Genomic DNA, 26,735 nt, shown 5'->3' on the forward strand with positions numbered 1-26,735 from the left:
TGGAAGCAGGCTCAGAGAGATGCTACACTGCTGACTTTGAAGATGAAGGAAAGAGTCCACAGCCTCTAAAAGCCAGAAGGAAAAAAAACAAACAAGGAAACAGACCTTGATTTAGCCCAGTAAGATCTGTGTCAGACTTCTGACCTACAGAACTGTAAGATAATAAATCTGTGTTGTTTTAAGGCCATTAAGTTGAGGTAATTTGTTACAGCAGCATTAAGAAAATATAGCATCTGATAAAAATGCAAGACTGTCATAATCTTAAACACTTTCAAAGGAATAAAAAGGGAAACTGCCTGAGAAGATTAAAGCCTGCAAACATACACATTGCATTAGCCTGTGATCTTATGTCCTGAGCATAAATCAACTTAACACAGAACTCTATGTATGCGTTCTTCTAAACATCAGTAAAAGTCACAATTAGACAAGTGGTTGTATATGGTGATCTCCAGAACCCTCTACTCTGTGTTCACAGCCCACAAAAATTATTTTGACTATTAAACCAAAGCAATTTTACCAGAGATGCAGGTGGAAAATTATCACGAACAAAGTTTACCAAACATATGTTTAGTCTTAGAAGATCATGACTCTGTTCCATATATTTGGAACTTTTTTTTTACATTCAGTATTAAAAATTTACATTCAACGAAATATAAACATATATGTGACTCACTGCAGCCACCACTCAAGCCACCAGATGGAACCACATCTGGATATTTTTGCATTAAAAAAAGGGAAGCATACTTTCAATTCCAACCTTTTTTGACACTCCTGAAAGGTGTCTTCATATGGAATTGACAAATGATCCTGAGTAGTCAACAGGAGCAAGTTTCTGGCAGAAGTCCTTAACAAAGTCTAGACAAACTAATGCAAATCCCTGTCATTGTTCCCAGTGCTGGCACTGCTCTTGTTTGAAGCAAAGGCATTTCACTGAGGATCTAATTTCCCTGGTGTGCCAAAGCAGATCTTTTAAAAGCTACTTAGCGGATAAAGCTGTGTCCTTTCTTTTAGGCTAACCAAAATATAAAACTCCATATTTTGTTAAAAATCCAGGGTTTTCATCCAGGGTTCCCCTCAAGTTTGAAATACTTGGCTCCCTTGATGAAGTTAAAATATTTTAATTTATGGACAACTTTCAACATCTACCGAAGGATAGCTCACTGAAACAGTGATAGGATTTGTTTGCCCATATAGCCCACTGCTCCCCACAGGTGACAACATCCCCTATTATTAAGGGACTGCTCAAGACTCTGAGTTAATCAGGTAATGCTTTAACAAGAGGAAGACTGTACAGGATAATTCAGGATTGCCATATGCTCTGGAATGGAAAAACTTGCTGAGATTTCTGTTGACATCTCACACTCAAGGTGCTTAGTAAAGTAATCACATCATTTGGCAAAAACATCCTGTGGCTGAATCAGCAGATTTAATGGAAAGTCCCTGAGTACGCCATTCAGATACAGACTGGGTTCTGGAGAGACATGTTTGGTTGACATAAAAACAAGAAACAACAGTATAATGAACAACTAAATTTGTCTATATGTGGAGGTAACCTTAAATATCTTTGGTTTTTTTAAAATTTGCTGATAAAAAGTACTTGAATATAAACACTGACAAATACCAACAACATAATCGTATTGCTTTTAATTATGTAAACTTAGCCCTTTGATATCTTTTGCTACTTAAAGCTAGATTCCTAACAGCCTCTAAATAAAATTATTTCAAATCTGCTCATCTTTACTTACTTACAGGCTAATCTATATATTTTAATGGTCTTTGGTATGAAAATACTGATGAGCAGAATCTTGTAATATTTGGCATAAAAATGGCATGTGTGTGTCAGTACTTACAGCAAATAAATCTTTGGAAAAGAAAACAGTTACTATTTGTGTATCAGCCCTGTTGAAATGAAATACCAAGAAGTAACACCACTATGAGAGATGAATTAGAACCTTCACGATTTAGTTACAGTTTCAGACTTAAGACTTCAAAGAAGCTAGCTTTGGCCAAGAAAAAAGAAGTCTTTGGTGTATACTAAATATCTTATTCAATGAGACCAAAATATTTATCTTTGGTGAAAAGATTTTTTTTCTCTCCAACAAGTAGTTTCAACAATTTAAAAATAATTTAATACTGTATATGAACATTTACTTGCTAAAGAAAAAAAAATTACACTTGAAGTTCTTTGGAACTATCTGCTGGTAAAGAACTTATTTTAAATGCTCTGGTAACAGTAAGGTAGTTGAAATTACTAGTCTATTTAACTACAACAGTCAATATAAACCCTATTATTTTGGGTTAGTAACTACTTATATAAGTTTCATACCTATAGATGTTTCTAGTTAATTCAATTTGGGGGGGGGAATTATAGTCAAATTTTTACTTTCTACTGAAAATTCTTTGGTAACAGGATTATTATGGAAAAAATCTGTATAAAAACAAAATGAAAAGGTGAAAAAGTAAAAATGTACTGGTAAATAAGTAGCAAATAGTTATAGGTTAAAGAGCTACAATAACTATGGGCCTATTCATCAAAAACCAAACAAACAAAATACTTTCCTCAAGGGCTTTCAGATCATCTTTTTAGACTTTTAAAATGATTCAAATTCATGCAGTCCTGGACACATCTTCCATAACCATAAAGGATGATGTTTCAACTTTAGATTTTATTTGCCTTTTAATGAAAGTTTAATCAAAAAAATTAAATGAACTCATTGTATTTCTTAATTTTGGATGCTGATAAAAGTTGGCCCCACATACCTACTTACAAATCAAAAGACACCATACCCTGTCAATTTGCCCATGCTTGCATGAGGCAGCTTAAAAGTAACAAAATGTTCCCTGAGTACAGGAAAAAAGTAACACTAGAATAACTTTAAAAGGAGGTAGTATAAAACAGGAGCTATACAGGCAGGAGCAGCATTTTTTCTTGCCTCAGATTGTTCACCTAAAGCTCTGCTTTTTTGTTTTGCCATGAAGCCCAGACTTAAATAACTAAATGGGGACTTTGAATTTAGTACAGAAGTGATTGCTAGCACATAATATTGGTCTACTTCTGAACACATCCAGTTTGGCACAAAACTACAAACTAAGAAACAAGAAGAAATGCATCATCAGACAATGGGATAGGAGATGATGGAGGCGGGACTATTATCCAGTAAATATTCTTTTGATTTTAAAACACCACTTAGCATAGCCTGTCCTCCATCCCCATAAACCAAAGGTTTCAAGGGGAAATCCATTAAGATTCCTTTTAAAATGAGGCTCAGAAGTCACTTTCAGATAATGTGAAGGAATACTTATAAAAAAAAAAATATGAGGCCCCCTTTCTACACCATGTGTTAAATTCTGTTTCCTCTCCCGCTGCTGGGTACCTGGTAGGTAACTGTCTTATGACTGAAAGAAGACCTATTCTATGTGGCTGAGTAAACAGTTTGCTGATTTCAAACCAGCAAGAGGATTAACTCACTCCTGGAGTTAGCATTCCTCATTCACAGCATTGACACTGAAAGAAGATTAAATAGAGTACCAAATTCCCTTAAGAATTCAAGAAAATACAAGCAAGGTGGTAGAGCCCTGAATACTTACCCCTAAACAAAACCTGCATGAGAACAAACTAAACTGCTTTGATAAGATGCTATACATCAAAACAGTTACTGATAAAATCCAAGAAACTCTTAAGGCAACTTCTTGTTCTCCTGTCCTAAATAACTTCATGAATATTAAAAAGGTATAAGGCAAAGAATTTCATAATATATAATGGAAGGCACTGTTACCATGATAACCTCTAGTTCATTTTATGGTCTACTGTTGCATTTATCTTTATTCTTAAAATTTTATGAAATTTCCTTACCCCCCCCCTTTTTTTAAGCCAAGGTGGGATTAAAAACAAAAACCAAAACCCTAACCGATTCTCTTTAAAAGTCTGTTTTCTGCATGGAGGTTTGCAACTAATTCTGGAATGTTGAGGATGCTTTGCAAACTACACAGTGCAGCCTTTGGCCAACTGTCAGGCAAAGGGGAAGGTGGAAAAGGCACGGCTCTAGGCAGGCTGAGGTTGGGGTACAGCAGATAAAGCACTCAGACTCTAATGCCCGAAACATAAAGGCCCTTGAAACAACAGTATTCCCTATATGCTACTGAATAGTTCTTTTCTCAAAAGAGACACTTTGTTTGTTTTGATCATGCATGAAAATCAACAGTCCCACTTTTTCTCTTCTCTGTGGTTTGACAGTCTGCACAGCCAGTGGTATTAAATTATCCAAACCATGCAGATGTCACAGCTTTCTTTAAAAAAATCAGAGCTTCAGATAAACATTCTTACCCATATACCTATATGACTCCTTTGATCACACACACTACACATACAGCAATGAAAACAAAATGCTACTAGGAAGTATCATTGGTTATGTAGCTGAGATAAACTATCACAATAAATGAGATAACAAAGTTGTCTTCTGAGTTTGCAATCTGGCAAACTGAGGTAGATAATCAGCAAAGGGACTTTGAAAAGTCTTCCCTTTGCTCCAGTGATATATTTTATAATTCAGTCAAATATCTTGACTGTCTTTTCACATTGCTGACAATGAAACATTCAAAATACGTGAGTTTAAAAATAAAAAACAAAACACATTTAAAAAAAGCTGAAATACCCAATAAGACATTCAGATTTTCACAAAAGGCTTTGGCTCCCTGTTCATTGTCCTTCGAACAGACTTAAAGGTGGGAATACCTGAACATGGCTATCTAGATTGGAAAATCATTTTTATCAAAGCATAGCATGGCCGACGGTGGCTGCAGAACTGAAGGGGATGTTTGCTCAGCATCTAGCAGCACTGCAGGGTCTTCACACTTCCTCACTGAGGGATCCCCACCGGAATCACTGCCAGTGAAGGAACTGGAGGTCAGGGGCGTGGTGCTTATAACTGAGGACAGGTGTATCTCATCATTGGACTCATGGGAGAACCTTCCAGAATCCCCAGTCTCGTGGCTGCCTTCGCTATTCGCCGAATGCTCAGTATCAGCTATAACACCAAAGGGTCTTGGGAAGCTGGCTGTCTGACCTGGTGAGCTGGGAGAGTCTTCATCACTGATTAACACAGTAGTGCCTGGCTGGTAAAAGCAGACTGCTTGAGCAAATCTTCTTTGAGGCTATACAAAAATACATAAAACACCATCAGTGATGATAGAATGCTTTTGAAAAATAATATATGGTTTTACAAACTCCATATATTCTGATAGCAATCTGTTCAAATACATGGGTGAAAGGCCACCATCATGAAGGGATTATCTAGGTCAGTAGCTCTCCACCCAAGTGGCTGTACATCAGAATCACTGGGTCAAGTGAAGTGTCCAAAGTCTTCTTCAGTGATTTTTGATGAATATTCCTGCCCCATCCCTTTCTTCACTGGCCCCTTTTCCCTGCTGAAAAACACAGCTCTGATTACTATTCCAACTGTCACTTTAGTAATCACGCACCATGGATTTTCACAGAGTCATGCCCCAAATTAATAAAATCATATCCAGAGAGAAATGAAAATTAAAGCATTCATTTACATTTTCCTCTCTTTTTAATTATCATCTCATAATACCTTGGGTTGCCAAAAATTTTTCTCATTTAGATGGGTTACCTGCTCAACTTTTGTCTTCTTGGGATCTTGGAAAAAAAGCCATTTTTTCTTAGAGTTGTTTTTAATTATAGGACCATAGCTATTAATTATCAGATCAGTTCCTCCCTGGAGGAAAAAGGAGGAGAAAAAGTAAATATTATAGATTTCAGTTTATTACAAGTAGCACTCAAAATTTTAAGTGTTAAAAAAAAAACCATCAGAGACACAACTATTTCTTTTTTCACACAAGCAATGCATAACAAATTCAGGGTATTTGTTACTGACCAAAAAGACATAATAGATTTATTCTCAAGAGAGATATATATGCTGAAGTATTTGGGGTGAAGTGTAGTAATTCCAAAAATTATTTTCAAATGGTACAGCAAACAAAGAGAAATAAAGAACTATGACAAGATACTGACAATTATTTGTGCATTCATTATTCTTTCAATTTTTCCACATATTTGGAAAACTTAAAAAGCAGCTGGGAAGAAAAAACAATGGGTCCGTATATGCTCCACAGTGCTCAACAATGGCACTAATGGGAGGATCAGCTCTTAGGCTAAGACAAGGGAACTGAGAGCTCCATCCTCCAAACTGGGTTCTCTGCTTCATCTAGGCCTTCCTCTGTTTTGCCTCTTTTCTCTCTTTCTTTGAGAAAGTGATCAGGGGAGGGATAAGGGAGAGAGAGTATCCTAAGCAGGCTTTGCTCCCTCAGCACAGAGCCCAATACAGGGGTCTCGAACCCAAGAACCATGAGATCATGACTTGAGCCGAAATCAACTTGGATGCTCAACTAACTGAACCACCCAGGTGCCCCTCTTTCCACTTTAGATTCTATCTTTTTTCCCCATGTCTTTCTTCCCACACCACTTCTCCTGATATGTAGTAAATCAGTATCTCAGCTCAGAGTACCTTTGCATCAATGAAGCTGTTTGGCATTATCATTGGCATTAAGGAGTCTTCATTTTCCACAACTCCTTCTAGGTTCTTTCCTACTTCATTTCCACTGGCTAGAGAGGCACTAGTACGAGATATCTGTTGAGTTCCATTCTGTGCCGTCTTGGAAGCAGATGATTTCCTGAAATATTGCAAGAATAAGAAATCTTCTAATTTCATCGGAGATCTAGACAGATGTACCAAATTCGGTCTATAATCACAACTTCACAAACAGTGGAGATCTTCAATGCTTGTTTCTCAAATATCTTTAGAAACTGAGTATTAAATTTTTATCTCCAACTCACTGCTGTGAACTTTTAGGATTTGAGGAACATTCTTTACTTCCTTTTGCCCCAATATCTGCTTATATAAAATAACTTTTCACACTTAAGAAAAGCTTTAATAGTTACAAAGTACTATTATTTATAACTATTATTTCAAATTCATGCATAAAATTATAATTTTAAAATTCACATGTTCTCTTTCAGGTCTGAAGATCGTCCATCACACTAGCATAACAATTCACGTGCCAGTTAAGGATGGCAAATTCAGAGTAGCGCTTCTGTCAGATTTTGGTATCACTAAAACAATGTGCAGAAAAATTTTATAAAAAAATTCTCAAAGTGAGAAGCTTGTACAGCAAAACTAAGCCAGTGAAATCATATTATAAGATGTTAGAATTCTTTCTTTATCATAATATGCTTTCTGAGTACGTTTTTATGAACAAGTACCAAACTTTTAAGGTCAATTCTGATAATCAATGCTAATGGAAGGAGTCCAATGATAGGGATTATCCAAAAATAATGTGTATCTGACCTTGACATTTAAAAAATACAATAAAGAACCTTAAAAATATATAAAAGCAAAAGCCAAAATATAAATGGTTAGATACAGACAAATTTACTGAATGCTGAGGGTTTAGCCCAAGTCAAACTACAAATGAGACTGTCTAACAGCGTTTACAAAGGACAGATCCCTACTTATTGCATTTGTTTTAACCAATGTCTGGAGAATCCCAAACATACGTGCTGTGGAGGAAGTAAGGGAGGAGCTCTCATGGCAGCCTACTTAAAAAGAAAATATTCCAGACAGTAAGAAATCTTCTCAATCAGGACATACATCAGATTAAGTGTGCCATTTTAAAAAAGAAATCAAAGGATATATTTTGTACTTCTCAAAATAAAAAGGAAATGAGGAAACTAGAGTCTCATTTAAGAATATTTTATTGGTGGGGCACTTGGATGGCTCAGTCGTTAAGCGTCTGATATTGGCTCAGGTCATGATCTCACAGTTTGTGAGTTCAAGCCCCATGTTGGGCTCTGTACTGGAAGCTCAGAGCCTGAAGCCTGCTTCAGAATCTGTGTCTCCCTGTCTCTCTGCCCCTAGCCAGCTCACTCTCTGTCTCTGTCTCTCCTTCAAAAATAAATAAACTATAAAAAAAATTTTTTTAAAAGAATATTTTATTGGTATAGTTTTTTGGGCAAAAAAATAATCTCCTCCCAAAGTGAGCACATCTCTATAGCAATTAAGAACTCAACATTATTTTAAGTTGGAAAATCCCAGTTGCTACTGAAAGTGCTTGACTTCAATTTGCTTCTTGTGGTTACTATAATTTAAATGTTTTTTTAACCACCTAACATGTCTAGCAATGGAAACACACCTGGCTTTACTTCGGTATATCAGGATGAGAACACAGATGAGGATGCAGGTCAAGGCTATGCCAACGCCCACAGCAATGCCAGTCATCGACTTCTGATCCAGAGGGTAATAGCTTGAATAAACTAGAAGGAGAAACACATTCACTCAGAATCAATCAGAAATATAAACGGTTCCATTTATCATAATTGTGAGATAGGTATTTGCTTTTCTATAATTTTTTTCTTCTCATAGGAAAAATTTTTGACAGTCTGTGTGCAAGCAGAAAAGACACATACTACTTTTATCAGTCATCTCAAAGATCAGTTTATCTTCCCATATTGAAGATTGTAAATGCAAGTTCTAAATATTATATTATTATATCAAACATGGACACCAGTGCATAACTTATAATGCTAAAAGGCAAAAGACATAGATGTTTCTTGATGAACCAAAGGGTAGCTTTCATGTCATGTTACCTTAAAAACAGAACTGTATATTAAAGATTAGTTTTCCATGTACATGCTTGCATTATATACCAGTGTTCCTCAAACTTTAATGTGCACCAGATCACTAGGAGATATGTTAAAATACAGACTCTGATTCACTACATGGTGGGTGGGGCCCATATTCTGCACATCTAACAAGCTCTTGGGTGATACTCATGTTGCTAGTCCCTAAAAACTCTGAGTAGCAAGGTATTTGAGAAGCGAATATGAGCCTTGCTCTCCTTTTCCCATGATAAGGCAGATACTACCGCTACCTCCCTCCAATGCTTAAAGCTCTGTCCTTTCTCTTTTTTTCTCTCTCCTTCCCTGTCTTTCTCTTCCGACACCTCCCCTCCCCCACACACGCATGCATGCACAAACATGCATACACAGCAATGAGGTACTGAATGACTATCCGAGGAGCTGGAGCCCCGCGGAGTTCAGCCAGCAATGCCTCCATTTAAAGCCCCTCCCCCTCCACAGGCCCACTCCCCTGAAGTGGAGGAAAAAAAGGTGGCTTGTCCTGTACCACAGGAGGCCCTGGCTTCCTTTAGGACAGGACAGTTGCCCTGAATGGGGTGAGGGTGGCTCTTCAAAGATATTTCTTCTATTTATTGCTTTTCTGGAGAGAAACAACTTTCTGTTTCTGTGGTAAAAACTCTTAATGAAAACCATGCTTTCAGCTTGATCACCACAACCAGCACTGCTGTTTATTTCCATGAAATCTCCCTGGAAGCCTACTCCCATCAATCCTTGGGCCGTGTGACTCCTTTGTCTCAGTAGCTGCACAGCTGGGAAGTGAAGTAACTGGAACACAGTGATCTGAAAGCTGCAGTTAATTCTGAGGTAAAGTTTGTTTCCTGCTAGAGTGCAGGGAACAGCCATGGAGCAGCAACTCACGGAGCTGAGTGGAGGTTTAGGGATATGGCCATGCTAGGAGAGGAAATAAAGTACAGAAGAGCTGAAAAAAATACTACACGTTCTTAAGAAAAATCAGTGACTGTGGCAGCATACAGACCTTTGGCATCAGCAGAATCCAAACGCTTGGGCCTCTGATTCGACTCAGAGGTTTCCTTTGGAAGGACTGCCAGTTCCACAGAATTTGAAAAGGGTCCTTCTCCCACCTCATTGGATGCAGATATCTTGACAATGTACACATTTCCTGCCACCAGGTTTTCTAGCAAAGCCATGGTTATTGCCCCTATAAATGTATCAATTACAAAAGAAGTAAACTTTATTTTTTATCTTTTAGAAAACACACAACCATGACTCTTTATTTGAGATATGTTTTTCTGACTATAAAAGTAACATGTTTATTGTAGAACATTTGGAAAATACAGATATAAATAAGATGACAATCTTCCTTTGTTAACATTCTGGTATATTTGTGTGTATGTGTGTCTATGCACACATATTTACTGAGTACATATTTACTACATGCATTTTTTATATTTTAGAGTTTTCACTTAACCTTGTACCATGCACACTGCCTCTAAATAATCCTTCTCTGTAATTTTGTTCTAGGAATTTTAAAAAGTTGTATGTAGGGGCACCTGGGTGGCTCAGTCAGTTAAGCATCCGACTTTGGCTCAGGTCATGACCTCACGGTTTGTGAGTTCAAGCCCCCCCCTCCCCCCCCCCCACCGTTGGGCTCTGTGCTGACAGGTCAGAGCCTAGAGCCTGCTTCAGATTCTGTATTTGCCTCTCTCTCTGACCCTCCCATGCTCACACTGTCTCTCTCTCTCTCTCTCTCAGAAATAAATTTTAAAAAATTAAAAAAAAGTTGTATGTATTTTTGTTTTGTTTTTTATATGTTTTTTATATAACGTGTGTTTTAATATTTCAAACACAGGTAAAGAGAGAATGATATAATGAACCCAGATTCAACAGCCATAATTAGATTTTTTAAATCCAATGTGAAAGTCTTATTTTCTTTTAGAAATATTTAGGAATGTCTGCCTGGCTTAGTTGATAGGGCATGTGACTCTTGATCTTGAGGTCGTGAATGTAAGTCCCACACTGGGTATAGAGATTACTTAAAAAATTAATAAATAAAACAGAAAAAAAGAGAGAAATGTTTAAACTATTTATGATAATTGTGATAGATGATCTTGTTCTTACTTCTTAAGTTAGAAACAACACAATTATTTTTTAAAGTATCAATAGATTTCTCACTCTCTCAATCATTATCTAAAATTTCTTGAAAATAAACAGCAGGAAAATGCCAAAGTTATGTAGGAACCTAAGAGTGTTGAAGACCTAGGTTTCAGATTAATTACAGAAACCACCACTGGTAATCTGCTTAGCATCTGCTTCTCTCCAAAGTAACCATCACTTGAATTTACATATATTTAGTATCAAAAGATCTTTTCTGTGGGCCTGACGGCTAAGAAGGATTTCTATTTGGGCACTTTTATTACATGTGGGGTCTCTCTGCTCTTGTTCTGCCACTGCACTAAAGTATTTTTCTGGGACGCCTGGGTGGCTTAGTCGGTTAAGCGTCCAACTTTCGCTTAGGTCACGATCTTGAGGTTCATGGGTTCAAGACTCGTGTCGGGCTCTGTGCTGCCTGCCAGCTCAGAGCCTGGAGCCTGTTTGAGAGTCTGTGACTCCCTCTCTCTCTGACCCTCCCCTACTCACGCTGTCTCTCTCTCTCTCTCCTAGAAATAAAAATATAAAAAAAAATAAAGTATTTTTCTTACAAAAGGGATTCCCACCCTAGGAATTAATCCTAATGTTAAGAACATAGGTGTAAGAGGATCCAACCAGAAATGTGTCCCAATCCTGCATTTGTGGGCCAATATTCACAGGGAACCTAGATTCCGTAAGGTGACTTCATCTCACATTTCCCCCAACTCAGAGCCTCCTTATAATGGGTGATGGGCATTAAGGAGGGCACTTGTTGGGATAAGCACTGGGTATTACATGTAAGTGATGAATCACTGGGATCTACTCCTAAAACCAATACTACACTGTATGTTAAATGACTTAAATAAATAAATCTTAAAATAAGAGCTTCAAAAAGCTTATGATAGCTTGTAGCAGTCACCCCCAGCCAGACCTCACTATTCTCTTACACTTGCTAGAGTCTATTTCATTATGCAAGTGAAACGTGGGGTGATCTCAGAGCTCAGGTCATGATTCGGAGGCCACCTCTGAGGTCACACGGTGTGAGGCAGCTGAACCGAGCAGCTATGCGAGGGCTGAACACGCTTGTTTTCATGTTCTCTGGTTTCAGCTTGGACTGAAGACAGTGTGAGCGACTTGAGTACACAACTGTTAAATAAACAAACTGACCCTTATTTAGAATCAGGAAGTCTCTCTATGGCTACCATGTTCTCAGGCAGGTGAATTAAAAAAAAAAAGATAGAAATGTATTGTGACAGGTTACAGTTAACTAGAAGAAAAAGCATTTCAGTTTCTTCACAACAGACATATAAATAGAGTTTCCATTTTAGCACAGAATACTTTATATTTAAGTTTTAAAATGCTTGGCAAAAACCAATCCCTACCTGCAATTAAAACTCTTTTCATTTAAGTTTTATAAACAGAAGAGCTGTTTAGACGTGTCCCACAAAAAGAATCTTCCTTCACACCAAAAAGGAAACTAACATTCTGGCTTCTTTATCAAGAACAAAACAGTTTACTCAAAGCAGTTCCCAAATACTGAAGACTGAAGTGATATGCCTTTCCCTATATCCTCTCAGCAGACTAGCTCAATCTCAATTAGTGTGACTACTCCAGTCCACAGCTGTTCACATGTATCTTAATCTTTAGCTGTTCTAGGAGTTTCACAAACCAGACAGTACAATAGCCTTAGTGTTGGATCAATGTTGATCAAATGCTGGCATGCTACCAACTATGTAATTTGTGACTTGGGGCACATTACTGAACTTTAATTTCCTCATGGGGGCAATAATTCCCACCTCATATAATTATTAGAAAGCATTAAATAAACTACCACTGGGAAGTCTCTGACATAAGTGTGTATATAGACTCAATGAAAGGGAGTCTTCTTCCTCACCTCTGACCTTCCCTTCTTCCCCTTCTGGAAGACAGAAATATTTTGCACATTTGAACAACTTAAGGTGGATAGCATAATGCTTTGCATAAGACAATTCTTAGTAAATGCCAATTGAACTTCTATTAAAATATGAGCTATTTGTCACCAAAGGAGTGTTCATTTAGTATAAAAAAGCACAGGGCAAGATTCTGAGGCTGCAGAAGTGCTCCAGAATGCAGTCTCAGAACTCACTTCTGTCTACACAATGTGAATGCTTTCCAGTCCCATAGTCTTAATTAGTCTTAGTTACACCACTAGTATACTTTTCATACCTCTCCCATGAATTTAACCCTCCCACTGTTTAATCAATTTCTGTATTTGAACACTTAGGAGGCATCTCAAATTTAACATGTTAAGTACCAAACCTTTGACTTTCTCTGTCAATTTTGCTTCTCTTTTTTCCTTACACTCCACATCAATCTGCAGCAAACCTAATATGCTGTTCTTTCAAACTGTGTTCTTATAGCTTACTATCTTCCTCATTATCACTCTGGTCCAAATGTCCATTAACTTTCACGTAGACACCTGTATGTTCAACGGTCTCTCAACTTCCACACTTACCTGCTTATAATCCATTTTTCAGGTGGTTGCCAGAGTAATCCTTTTAAATGCTTTTTGTTTTAAGGTTGATTTTTTTATTTTGAGAAAATTGTGAGTAAGAGTCAAGAGGGGCAAAGAGAGAAGAGAGAGAGAGAATCCCAAGCAGGCTTTACACTGTTAGTGCAGAGCCCAATGCAGGGCTCAAACTCATGAACCATGAGATCATGACCTGAGCTGAAATCGCTTAACTGACTGAGCCACACAGGTGCCCCCAGGTAAATCCTTTCAAAATGTAAATCTGACCAAAAGTCTCCAATGTCTTCCATCTCTCTTAAAATAAAATCTGTAGTCTACAAAGTCCAGCCTATAAGATCTGTGCTTGGTTTCCTCCCCCCAATCTTCTACTGCTTGCTCTTCCCTTTATTCCAGCCTCTCTGGCCTTCCTGTTGTTCCTCTAACATGCCAAGCACACTTCTGTCTCAGGGCCTTTGCACTTCCTCCGATATCCACAGGGCTCTGCTCAGATGAAGTTTCTTCCAAAAGAATTTGACCTTACTACCTCCATCACTTTGTCTCTTCTCCTCATTGTAGCTTTCTTTACAGCACGTAGGATACTACTGGAATACTTACATATTTGTTTGTGTGTTACCTGAGATATAAGCTTCAATGGGGAAGGAGCATTGTTTTGTTCACTGTAGTATTGCCAATGCCTAGAAAAGAGCCTGCCACAAAATAATAACTCAGTAAGAATTCATTTAATAACTTAATTTGTTCCTACTCTTGGTATTCTGATTTAACTGGTGAATGTTAAGTTAAATGGATTCCTTTATTGAAATACTTTAATTTCTGGTGTGAATCTCTAATAGGTGGAAATGATATTTTTATCTTGACTAAATTTGGGGCGCCTGGGTGGCTCAGTCAGTTAGGTGTCTGACTTCAGCTCAGGTCATGAGCTCACAGTTTGTGAGTTTGAGCCCCACGTCAGGCTCTGTGCTGACAGCTCGGAGCCTGGAGCCTGCTCCAGATTCTGTGTCTCATTTGCTCTCTGCCCCTCCCTCACTTGTGCTGTTTCTGTCTCTCGAAAATAAATAAATGTAAAAAAATTATTTTTTAAATTTTAGACTAAATTTACTTAGTCATAGAACATTTTTTTTTTTTTTTTTTTGAAGAAGGGACATCTTGGACAATCTTGGGAAACATGCTATGAGGAATGGAGTTCAGGAATTGCTATAGTATAGGGCATAATTTCCCATAGTGCCTTTTAGATTTTAAAATAATTGACTAGTTTGTGCTAATTTACTGCAGATCTGGAAGGTAAAGACTATAATTTCTGATTCACTTTAAACTACACGCAAGTATGATTTCATATCACATTTCTGCCCCTGCATTTCACCATGTACAATTTTAGCCACAAATATCATCTGGTCATCAGGAATATTTTTAAAAATATTTTCACTAATGGGAGTGCCTGAGTCACTCGGTCGTTTGAGTGTCTAACTTCAGCTCAGGTCATGATCCCATGGTTCATGGGTTCAATCTCTGCGTTGGACTCTGGTCTGACAGCTCGGAGCCTGGAGCCTGCTTTGGATTTTGTGTCTCCCTCTCTCTCTGCCCCTCCCCTGCTCACAGTCTCTCTCGAAAACAAACATAAAAATATTTTCCCTAATGAAAAAATCTTATTCCATTTGGTAATAAATATGTGAATTAAATATACACATAAAATGTATAAACAAAATACGTATAGGAGATTGATAGAGGAAAGAAATACTGATATTCTTCCTCTTCCATTTTCCTCATTTTCTTCTTTCCTTTTACCTTTTAAAAAATTGCCATAATCAGACGTTAAAGACCATTTTACATTTTATTTTTATCTTTAAATGTCATGTTGCATTTTTTGTTTTTGGTTTAAAAGAGGTAACCCAGGGTGCCTGGGTGGCTCAGTGGGTTGAGCATCCGACTTGGCTCAGGTCATGATCTTATGGCTCGTGAGTTCTAGCCTCATATTGGGCTCTATGCTGACAACTCAGAGCCTGGAGCCTGGAGTCTGCTCCCGATTCTGGGTCTCCCTCTCTCTCTGCTCTTCCCCCACTCGCATTCTCTCTTTCTCTCTCTCAAAAATAAACATTAAACAAATTTTTAATAAAAGTAGATGACTTAAACCCTTTATGTTTTTTGCTCTCAAAAAAATAAATTCAATGGTTTTTTTTTTAACCTATATTGTTCATTTAGCCCACTATGAAACACTAGCATTAGCTATTAAAAAGGTTCTCTATACTTAAAAAAAGACAAAAGCTTTTTGCTAAGAATGTTTCTTAAAATCACAAAAGTAGAATAATGGCAAAAATAGATTCTTTTCTCCCATGCATGATTATACAGTTAGAAAGGCTTATATAGATGTAAAAACCTGCAATTACAATCCATTTCACTACTGGGTCATCAGCAAGGCAAACTATTGTTTTCTGAGCCTTGTTTGAAACTGACAAATGAATGTGTTGAAAGGAACCCAAACAAAATACTGTTTCTTTTTAGCCAGGTACAAATAAAGAGCTAAAGGGAATATGTGCTCATGTGATAAACTAATTACTTGTAAGATTAATTACTTATAAATAACACCTCATTAAATCAAGTTGGTCAAATGTGTCAATAAATCATTTTGGAATTAACTCAAACTAAAGTATGCATTTGAAGAATACTGTGATAGCCTGTAAGACTAATAGCCCTAAATAAATGGAGCCTCTGTTTATCCACACCCAAGAGCAGTTCTCTCCAACACTAACTCTGGGCTTGCCTACCTGATTTGCCTTGCCCAGTGGGACGTTAGCAAACATGATACAAGTAGAGGCTTGCAAAGCTTTGTACGTGCAGCCTCCTCCCTCCCTTCCTGATGTTGGAACTCTCTCCTGCTGTTTTTAAGCTACCCACACTGTTGAAATCATGAGATGATTTAAGTCTTATGAGTGACCTCAGGAGAGACCAAGAGAAGAACTATCCAGCTGATCCCAGTCCAAACTGCTGACTCACAGAACTGTGAGAAAATAACATGACTAATTTTAAAGTGGTTTGGTAGGAAGCAATAGATAATTGACACACATATAAAACTGTATTGCTGTCAAGCACTTATTACATTCAATTCTCTTCAGTGACCAGGAAATCATTACTTAGTGTGGCTTCAGCAGAATGAAAAATATGAATATATGACTATTAAAATTCCAACTAAAGTCATCATTTGTTTGTTTTACACTTGCATAGATAGTTTTATATTATATCCACATGAGTGTCTTTAAAATTTATTTTCTTAATTAGGTAAACATTCTCCTCAAAAAGTAAAATGTATGTAGAAAGCTAAACACTGGAAAAGTGTTTAGAATATAGAGATGGCCAACAAATTTCCTTCTTAAAATCCTTCTTAAGTTTTTAATTGCTTGGCAAACTGTTCTTTTCCCAGTATGCATGTCTGAATTAAAGAAGCACCAAAGTAATAACGCTTTACCACTTATGTGATGGCCCATCTAAAAACTGCCATGTGGGACTCGTCCAAATGGAAGACTCAAAAATTTAAAAAGGATAGAATGATAAAAGCATGCAGTGAGAATGTTAAAATGCTTTAGAATTTAGTACTTCTCACCTAAAAATAAAAGTTAGTGTTAAAAAATTAAATTCAGTGTTCTTATGTCCCAATCAGCTTTTTCCTGTACTTAAGTGGACCCTAATATTTATATGGGCCACATTATTTGTATGTGGGCCATTTCAGTAGCTGTATACAGGTCTGCTACCTTCAACTAGGTCTTCTTCCAGCACTGGCTACTCCAGTGCAAGGGAGCACCAGAAATCCAGTAATCATCTATAACAATTCTCCCTTCCTTAACCCTCTCTTCTTTACATAAGCTACCAAGTCCTGTCAATTTAACCTCCTTTGTATCTTTTGACCATCCTCTCATATCCAATCCTCAGTGACCTAATCCAGGCTTATTGTCTGTTTCCTGGACCATTACAGTCACCTCCTAGTCTCTGTATTACTCTTACCCAATCCTCCTGGACCAAACCCCTTCTATTAACAATAATCAAGAATGGTCTTTCTGGAACGTGAATCATATGCTCATGCTTAAGATATGCTGATGGCTTCCCCATGCTCTCCGAATAAAACTCCAGTCCTTGGGGTCCTGGGGGGCTCAGTCAGTTGAGCTTCCTACTCTTGATCTCAGCTCAGGTTATGATCTCATGGTTCATGAGATTGAGCGTGGAGCCTGCTTGGGATTCTCTCTCTCCCCCGCTTCCCCACTCATGCTCTGTCTCCTTAAATAAATACATAAACAAACATTAAAAAAAGCCCAAATCCTTAATAATTTGTTACTTCATAAATATAAATTTAAAACAAACTAGAGCCTTCTATTTGTTTCCTTATCATCAATAACCTTACATCTCATCTTCTTTGATAACTTATGATCATATTTACCTTCTCGGTGTAGGACCTGCCATTCTCCTGCAATCCAGGCCTTCCTGGACGCGTACAAGATGGTGTAGCGCGTCACCACTGTCTCTGGGCATTCAGGGGGTTTCCAAGAAACCAGAGCAGTGTCATCCTCTATCAACGTCACTTTTACTCCAACTGGTGGGCCTGTTGGGGCTGTGCACACATGTAAAAAATACTATATTACTAGGATTAAATGGTCAAACACCCAAATACCTAATAGATGGATAGTCATGGAAAAGAGTTAGAAAAACTAGAAACCACAATAAAAAGTCTCAGAATCACAGCTGTTAAAGATCATCAGTGATAAGGGTAAAAAACTATTTTTCTTCTTTTTCTGAGAGATAATTTCATTTTTATAATATTTAAAACATCATGAAAAAGGAGATGGTAGAGTCTTAGGGAATTATTAAGTCAAAGGGTGTAAGCATTTTTAGGACTTTTGATATTGTTTTACCAAATTGATAATTAAGGAATGTTTACAATTCCACCAGCAGCAGCTGCCCATTAAATATTGAGTCTCACACCCTGTTTAGGAATTGAATTTAAACTACATTTCTTACTAAAATGTACAGTATATTTAACCTGATTCAGAAGCCACTAAAGGAAATACCTGAGACCAAAACACTTAGTTATTCTCCAAAAAGATGTGAATCAATTAGTTTACAGGGCAGACTTTAGACTAATGATTTGTATCTGGGGAAGTAGTAAAGTCTTGAGATTTTAGTTGACTCCAGTTTAATATGAACTAAAAGTATGAAGAGCTGGGTTTTGGCACCACATCACATATGGGAATATAGCCCAAACCACAGGTAAAGTGGCCCTGTGCTCTCTGGAGTAAATGTCCTGCCTTTGTTTTCTCTCAGTGTAAGTATAACAGAGCTGCATTGGTCCTTATATAGATCATCCACTCCTTCACTTTCATCCTAGAGAAAAGGAAATGCAGGCCCACAGGCATGAACTACCTCAGTGAGAGTCATAGGTAAGTTACAGAAATGGTGCTCAGTCAGGGATCACATTCACGGCACTGTGCACACAACCTACCACTCACATTTGCTCTAATGCGACTCTTAACATCATTAAATGCACTATTTCCTTACTTCCATTTTAAATTATTTGGGTGCAGTCTTGAACAGCACACCTGATTTTGGAAAATTTAGTGTTCCCTAATGAGAGGGGCTAGATTTAATCTCACCTGTCTGTGCAATACATGCAGTGAGAGGAACTTAAAAAAAAAAAATAATAATAATAAAGGAAAATAAATTTCGAGAGTTAAGAAACAAAACAAAACAAATGCATACAGGTCAACCAGGGTGGCAACTCAGATAGCACCTTCTTTAAAGTGACATATATATTATTTACACATTTAGGTAACTGTCTTTACCTTCTGGAAGTGTAGAATGATAGACAACAGGACTCCAGGGACTGGAAAGCTGATCCACGTGCAACCGCACAGCAAATTCATATTTGGTGTTGGGTTCTAGACCTTGAACCAACATGTGAGTTTCTGATCTAGAAATACGAGTAGTGAAGTTGTTAATGCTGGTAGTGCATTATTTCTGAAAGATTTCAGTGTTTCCAGTTAATATAGGTAAGGCATACTGTTCTTATTTATCACCTCCTCATTTTCTTTAAAACAATTTTTTTAGCCTAAACGAGCAATCTCATTTGACTATTAAAATACTACATTTGGTATTTTCCTACGTAAACTAGCTTACAAGTTGTGTCTCTGAAAGGAAACTAGGAAATTAGCAGTATAGAAATGTCCCACTACAAAAGGAATTCCTCTCAAATACTACAATTCAAATAATTTTTTTTAAGTTTATTTATCTTGAAAGAGAGAGCTGAGTGAGCAAGCATGAGCTGGGGAGGGGGCAGAGAAAGAATTCCAAGCAAGCTATGTGCTGACAGCCCCTGACTTGGGGCTCAGTTCCACGAACCCTGAGATCATGACCTGAGCTGAAACCAAGAGTCGTACACTTAACTAACTAAGCCACCCAGGCGCCCCGTCAAATCATTCTTTTAAATCATAGTAATGGGTATCTTTCTAACTATAACCAAGAAAACAGAATAACTAGTTTTATTTTTTGATGCTAGCATAAAAATGGTCTTTTGTTTTTTCCTTTAAATATGCTAAGTTTAGCCACTTGAAAGTAATACTAGCTTCTTGTCTAATCTTACTGCATGAGGCTGGGGAAACAACAAAAAATCATTTACAGAAACTAGATGTCAAAAGAGTTTTCAGAACTCGATATGGTAAAGATGCAAAACTCCTAGCCATTTTATAAGGAAGGGAAATCCTGAGACAAGTGCTTACAGCTAAAGCTTAAGCTGGCTGGAGATGGTAAGAAAGAAGTATGAGTGGGGAGAAGAGCAAAGAAAAACAAAAAGAGCAAAAAAAAATTACTAGAAGCTACATACGTTTGAAGGTATAGAACCAAAGAAGCGTTCTGCAGGCCGACAGGGTTACAGCGGATGGTGTAGTTAATTATTTGTGCAGTGGTGAATGCAGGCCTCCTCCAGTGGAGGAAGATGGAAGATGAGGTGTTAGCCTTCGCATAGAGATGGTGGGGTGGTGGTGGAGGAGGAACCATGCGATCTCGAACAGCTGTTGAAAGAAAAAATGTCATTTTACTACATGGCATAATATTACTGTAGAAAGTGGTAAAATGATAAAATCATAACTCCCCACTCTATAAGTTGGCTTTAATTCTTTCTTCCACTAAAGACGTTCATAGATATATCTAAAGATGTATCATTCAACTCTGAGCAACTCTTCCATGACTTAGATAAGGAATCAAATATTATCAATACTTAGACTATAAAACAGAAGCACAGAGAAGTAAAACTACCAGCCTGAAACATCCAGAAGGCCAGCAATGGACTTAACATTAAACCAACACCCTCCTCAGTAGCAATAAAACCTACCAGGTCTTAGCAGCAGTAAAACTGAACAGAAATGGGAAGAAAATAAATAGGCTTGAGGTTAAAGCAGATAGGTGTTCAGGGTTATTTTTCCCAATTAAATTTCTAATGGTCTTTTGCTTGCAAAAGTAAAATAGGTTCTTGGCATTAAATACATCTCAAATATTTATTTTGAGCATGTACTTGTTCAAAGTAACTATATTAGGCACCATGGAAGATATAAAATCACCAATGATTCCAGTAGTAATGAGACTTAAATTTACAGAAGGAAGAGAAGAAAAAGGACTGTGAACCATACAGAGTGAAGTGTGCTCCCACAACTCTTACTTACACACGCATCCTGGGGTGCTGACTGTCTGGTCTGCCTGATAGCCATCTTCTATGTTGTTGTAAGCCAGTAGCCTCACGTGATATTTTCTTCTGGGGTCTATAAAGAAACTGACAGGTAATAATTTGGTCCAGCCATCTAGATAATCAGCAAAGGTTCTAGCGCCTTTCTAGATTTTGGTTTAAAAATCTTCTGAAAACCTCACAGTTTGAGATTATTTTTTTCCTTTCCTTATCCTATACAGTGACAGCAATTCACCTTAGTATGACCTTGCTATTCTGACTACTAGTTATTTAAAATTTTACTTAACCTTGGTTTGGACAGTAACATCACCACTATTGCTCTTCTTCCTCCTCCTTCTCAACTGACCAGAGACAGATTCTTGATTCTAAAAGGTAACCTGATGGATCACTTATAAGCGGTTACATGACATAGAAGTTTTTTGTTCAGTTATCTGAGGATAGCTAACTCTAAAGTATGGAAATCAAAGTGAGATCATTTCTCCTCAAAGGTAAGGAGAATTACAAACGTCATTCCTTGATACCTTTAAAAATCTTCATAACTATGTGTTATTTATCTCAATGCATGCCCTTCCCAGAATCGGATTTTCAAGCTGACCCCTAAATTCACCAAGAAAGAAGAGTTGGAGCTCCCTCTACTGGTGCTCATTCATGGTCATACTATGAAAACCAAAGTCCTTCCCAAACATACAGAAACCAAAAATTTTTTTCAGGTTTTGAGGAAATAAATGGTTATACGTTTTAAATGATATATTTTAGAACATATTCAAGAAGTTTAATGATACAAATATGTTTAAGTATAACTTTATGATAATATTTAATTACAGAGTGCTTACTTGGGGCAAAAATAAATACTATTGAGAAACACTGTATTTTTCTCCCCCGCTTTGTGGAGGTACAGTTGACAAATGTAAGTTGTATATATTTAAAGTATAAAATTGATGCTTGACATATGTATAATTGTGAAGTAACTACTATAATTGAGCTCATAAACATCCATCATCTCACAGTTATCATTTTTGTGTGTGCATATATGTCGAATACACTCTTAGTAAATCTCAATAATACAGTATTGAAATATAATACAGTATTGAAAACTATTATACTCACCATGCTGTACATCAGATCTCCAGAACTTATTTATATTACATAAGTGAAACTTTGGACCCTTGAGCAACATCTACCTGTTTCCCCCCACCTCTGGCCCCTGGCAACCATGATTCTCCTCCCTGCTTCTATGGGTTCAACTGTTTTGGATTCCATACATTAGTGAAATCATACAGTAATTGTTTTTCTGTGTCTGGTGTATTTCACTTAACATAATATCCTCTAGGTTCATTCATGTTGTGCAAATGGCAAAATTTTCTTCTTTTTTTTAAGGCTGACTAATATTCTATTGTGTATATATGTCATATTTTCTTTACCCATTCACCTGTCAGAAGACATGCAGGTTGTTTTCATATTTTGGCTACTATGAAAAATGCTGCAATGAACATGGGGATGCAACTACATGGTCCAAGACACTGATTTCATTTCCTTTTGATATATACCCAGAAGTGGGACTGCTGAATCATATAGTAGATATTTCTAATTTTAAGGTATTCCTATATGGTACTTGTCTAAATAATAATAAGCACATAAATACAACCTACATTTTATAAGGAAAAAATCCTTAATACATATAGCCAATGTGGAAAACCTTAGAATAAAAGGATAAAAATAATTTTAGAGTGAATTTAAACATTTAATAACCTAAAAATAAAATGTGAAGTTTATTAAAATTTCCAAAATATTAGAGTTTGTACATTTTGAAACTGATATATATTCTAATATTTAATATTAAAATGCATCAAAAGAATGTCCTAAAATAGAAAATTTTTATTTCTATTTATTTTGACAAAGTTAAAACCACAAGAAGAAAAATTGACACAACTTAGAATATTTCTATACTTATTAGAGAGAAGGAAGGAGAACTAATACATGATTATAATATAGAAAATGTTTTTTGAGACATTATCTCACTTGAGTACAACAAAATTCTATAATATATATGTTATTCCCATTCTATAAACTGTGGTACCAAGGTATTAAGTAGCATGTCCAATGTTACACAAAGCTAAACTAAAATATTTCTTTGATGAGGAGCATATAGGGTCCTTTAAATTTACATAAATACATGGTCTTTTGTCACAGCAAGGAAGTCTGCCACCTTATAATAAATTTTAAAATAGAAATATTTTTAAACATTTTGTAAAATAATTACAGAAAACAAAAAAATATATTTGGATTTCATTACTCAAATGATTTCCAACATTTAGCATTAAAATTCTGAGATTCAAAGATTTCTGTTCAGATTAATGGCTAGTTAATTTTAATCTGTATTCTTCTTTCTTTTCTCCTAACATATTGCTAAACTCCTTAATCAACTGAATCCTGAGTGCCATTTACAAATACTCCCTCTGAAGGGGTACAAATGGAATTCATTTGGCTCTCTGCAGTCTAGTTCTTCAAACATACTTCTTCACTGTTTCTACTCAATCTGAATAATATCTTTAGGAAAGTCTCCTGGGAGTGGGGCACCATGCCAGGAATTAGGAAATACTGAAAAGGAAGGATGGATGAGACAGGGTTATGACTAAAGTAGCTCACATTCTCAGGGAGCCAGACATGGATATGGCCTCACAGAAAGCTGATTTTTTAATGTATTTATTTATTTTTGAGAGAGACAGAGAATCCCAAGCAGGCTCTACACTGTCAGCTCAGAGCCTAATGTAGGGCTCTAACTCATGAACTGTGAGATCATGACCTGAGCCAAAATCAAGAGTCAGATGCTTAACCAAGTGAGCTACCCAGGGACCCCCACAAAAAGCTGATTTTGATGAGGTTTAAGAGTCTGGGTGGAGAGACTAATCTTTTTTCCTCTGTGCAAACTATCAATCAACACTTCATGAATATTTCTCTGCAATGGTTATTTATTTTTAGTCCTAAAATCGATTCTTCAACTTCCCTTCTTCCTCTTTAAAAAAAAGAGCTGCTTACATTAAATTTTAAACCCCAAATTAACCTTTTCTTGTTGGTCAGACAGAAGAGGGCCTACATGTCCTGAGGAAATGAGAGAAAAGAGTTGCTCCCCGAACACACCCAGCACCTGTACAACCCACTCGGCACAGACTCTAACAAGCCAGCATGAAGAGGAGTCGCTCTTCTGGTGCCCATCTGGAAATCATCCAAATCTCCAGAGCAACCATTTCAGCGCTGGGCTACTTCCCCTGCTCGTTTCCATGAGGTCAGGAAAAGGCAAGACATTAGGCTGGCAAGCCAAGTACATCAGGTGCACGAGATTCCTTTGTATCCACACACAAAAAAGTACAAGAGACAGGATAATTTTGGAAACCGTTTTAGTGGAAAAAAATTAAAACAGAAGACATACTATGTGGAAAAAAAATCTGAGAAAGACAATCCACTTAATGTTTGTTCACATGTGATCAACTCCTTATGGTCTTCACAGAGTCTCAGTTAAAAAAATAAAAGTGTCTGGTTGGAGACCACGCTGGGCAGTCAGCCATGTGCATTTGCCATGTGCCTCAAGGCTTTAAGAAATAGGACTCCGATCTCAAAATCTAGTCACTATATTATTTTGGTTTGTTAATCCAGAGGCTCTGGAATAATATGGCCCATTTTTATGCATCATTTGTTAGAAATTTGGTATCATGGATCCAGGGGACCAGAGCCCTCAAATAATGTTAAGATGAACATTATCAGGCCATAAGAGTTATCAACTAAGAAAGAAAACAGAGGACAGAATTAACAATATTAGAGTAAAAAAAAAAAAACACAAGATAGGACCAACATATTAAATATAGTTAAATGCATAAGTAATGTACCTTAGCCCAAGCAGCATAAGTACTCAAACTCTACAGTTCTGAAAGACCCTCTGTTGCGTACTGGACAGAGTGGAGACCCTGGATCAACACTGTGAAATGCCACAGAGAACCAGTTTCCAAGGCCTGCTAACAGTCCTTCTTGAGTCAACCATTGCCACGTATGTGGTTCTTGGTTACATGAGACTCAGGAGACTTAGGCTATATGTGGTTTATAGGGAAAGCAGCAGAGTCAGGAAGAGCAGCCACAGAGAATAGTACAAGCTTTTCCTTTTTTTTTTTTTTTTTTATATTTTTTTATTTATTTCTAGGAGAGAGAGAGAGAGACAGCGTGAGTTTTTTTTTTTTTTTTTTTTATATTTTTTTATTTATTTCTAGGAGAGAGAGAGAGAGACAGCGTGAGTAGGGGAGGGTCAGAGAGAGAGGGAGACACAGACTCTGAAACAGGCTCCAGGCTCTGAGCTGGCAGTCAGCACAGAGCCCGATGCGGGGCTCGAACCCACGAACCGCGAGATCATGACCCAAGCGAAAGTCGGACGCTTAACCGACTAAGCCACCCAGGCGCCCCAGTACAAGCTTTTCCAAAACCCAGTGAGGGAAAAAGGAGAAAGGGAGAGAGTTGGTCCCATTTGCTTCAAAACTCAACATAAGGGGTATAAAAACCACTCATGAGGGTTAATTCTCAATGGTCTCAGGGGTGATGGCTCAGATAGGTAGTATTTGAATTTATACTTAAACGTGCTTAAAGATTTAGCAATATAAAAGATGAAGAATAAGGAAAGAAAGCTCAAATTAATTTAACACAAATCTCTAGTGAGTGTCAGCTTAAGTTAACATGATCATCATCCCAGCCAGAGTAATTTGTACCTTTATTACAGAGTCAACTTTTGGCAGAAAAATAAAGATTTCCTTCCTGAAACATTATTATGGCTACATCCCTTCTCTTTTCTCCTCTGACTCTAGGACTCATCTCACTTTTTTCCTTTGATTCATTCTCACCACCAACTCTTCCACTTGAGTTTGTTTTACACCAGGAGACATCAGAACCAGAAGTTTGGTCATAGGCATCAAACATTTATCAAATGCCTACTGATAGTCAGGTACTATATGAAGACTCAAGGATTAGGAAGCCATAACTCTTGCTTTAATTCCAGTCTGCCAGAGTACAGACTGGCAAATGAATATTCTGTATGTATTATTTATTAACTGTAAAGCCTTGAGCATATATCTTACTTTGCTAAGCTTTGTTATTTTCATTTGGAAAATAGAGATATAATCCCTAATAGGGATTTTAAGAGTACTAAATGAAATTATGGCTATTAAAAACTCTGTATTTCCTATAATTAGTAAACACATGATTTTATTGCTGTTATGCTAATGAGGAGAGTTGCCCAGGAAGCAGAAAAGACTCTACCAAAAACTTAGTAATCATCTTTGTGAAGGTAAATAAATATCAAGGATATTCATTCAAACAGGCAAGGTTGGGAATCCAGAATGTCAGTAAAGTAGCTGTTATCAGATACTAAAGCTGAGCTCTAATTATTCTCTGTCCTCATTAATATTCCCTGGTTTGTGGAGCAGGCAAAGGCTCCCAAGTGTGTGTCTGTATGTATATATGATTGAAGGAGCTGTGTCATGTGTTTATGGTAACTAAGAATGCTTGCTGTTTTGGCAACCATGTCACATGGTGTATAACACTCTCAGTTTCAAATCCATCCTCACCCACATCTTTTAATACTCTCTCATCTGCTAACAAAGAAACTACCTGATGATATAAATGCTTTGGGAAATGTAATAGATTTCTTCCCTAATGGAAGAACAGTAGATTGTTTCCTGAAA

The 26,735-nt window shown here is 37.1% G+C and overlaps 1 protein-coding gene across 1 annotated transcript in view; it reads right to left on the bottom strand.

Annotated features, from left to right (window-relative positions):
- Positions 1 to 4,746: 4,746 nt before the first annotated feature.
- Positions 4,747 to 26,735, bottom strand: part of PRTG (protogenin) — a 118,508-nt gene continuing 96,519 nt past the window's right edge. The window contains exons 12-20 of the mRNA XM_039216581.1: positions 20,999 to 21,094; positions 20,164 to 20,350; positions 19,127 to 19,254; positions 17,728 to 17,898; positions 9,690 to 9,872; positions 8,209 to 8,329; positions 6,525 to 6,690; positions 5,631 to 5,735; positions 4,747 to 5,151 (exon numbers count right to left, since the gene is read on the bottom strand). Of these exons, the coding sequence (XP_039072512.1) occupies positions 4,747 to 5,151; positions 5,631 to 5,735; positions 6,525 to 6,690; positions 8,209 to 8,329; positions 9,690 to 9,872; positions 17,728 to 17,898; positions 19,127 to 19,254; positions 20,164 to 20,350; positions 20,999 to 21,094 (1,562 nt within the window). The remainder of the gene's footprint in view (positions 5,152 to 5,630; positions 5,736 to 6,524; positions 6,691 to 8,208; positions 8,330 to 9,689; positions 9,873 to 17,727; positions 17,899 to 19,126; positions 19,255 to 20,163; positions 20,351 to 20,998; positions 21,095 to 26,735) is intronic.

The sequence above is a fragment of the Hyaena hyaena genome, unplaced genomic scaffold (genome assembly GCF_003009895.1).
Source record: "Hyaena hyaena isolate Hyena2069 unplaced genomic scaffold, ASM300989v1 scaffold_645, whole genome shotgun sequence".
NCBI lineage: Eukaryota > Metazoa > Chordata > Mammalia > Carnivora > Hyaenidae > Hyaena > Hyaena hyaena.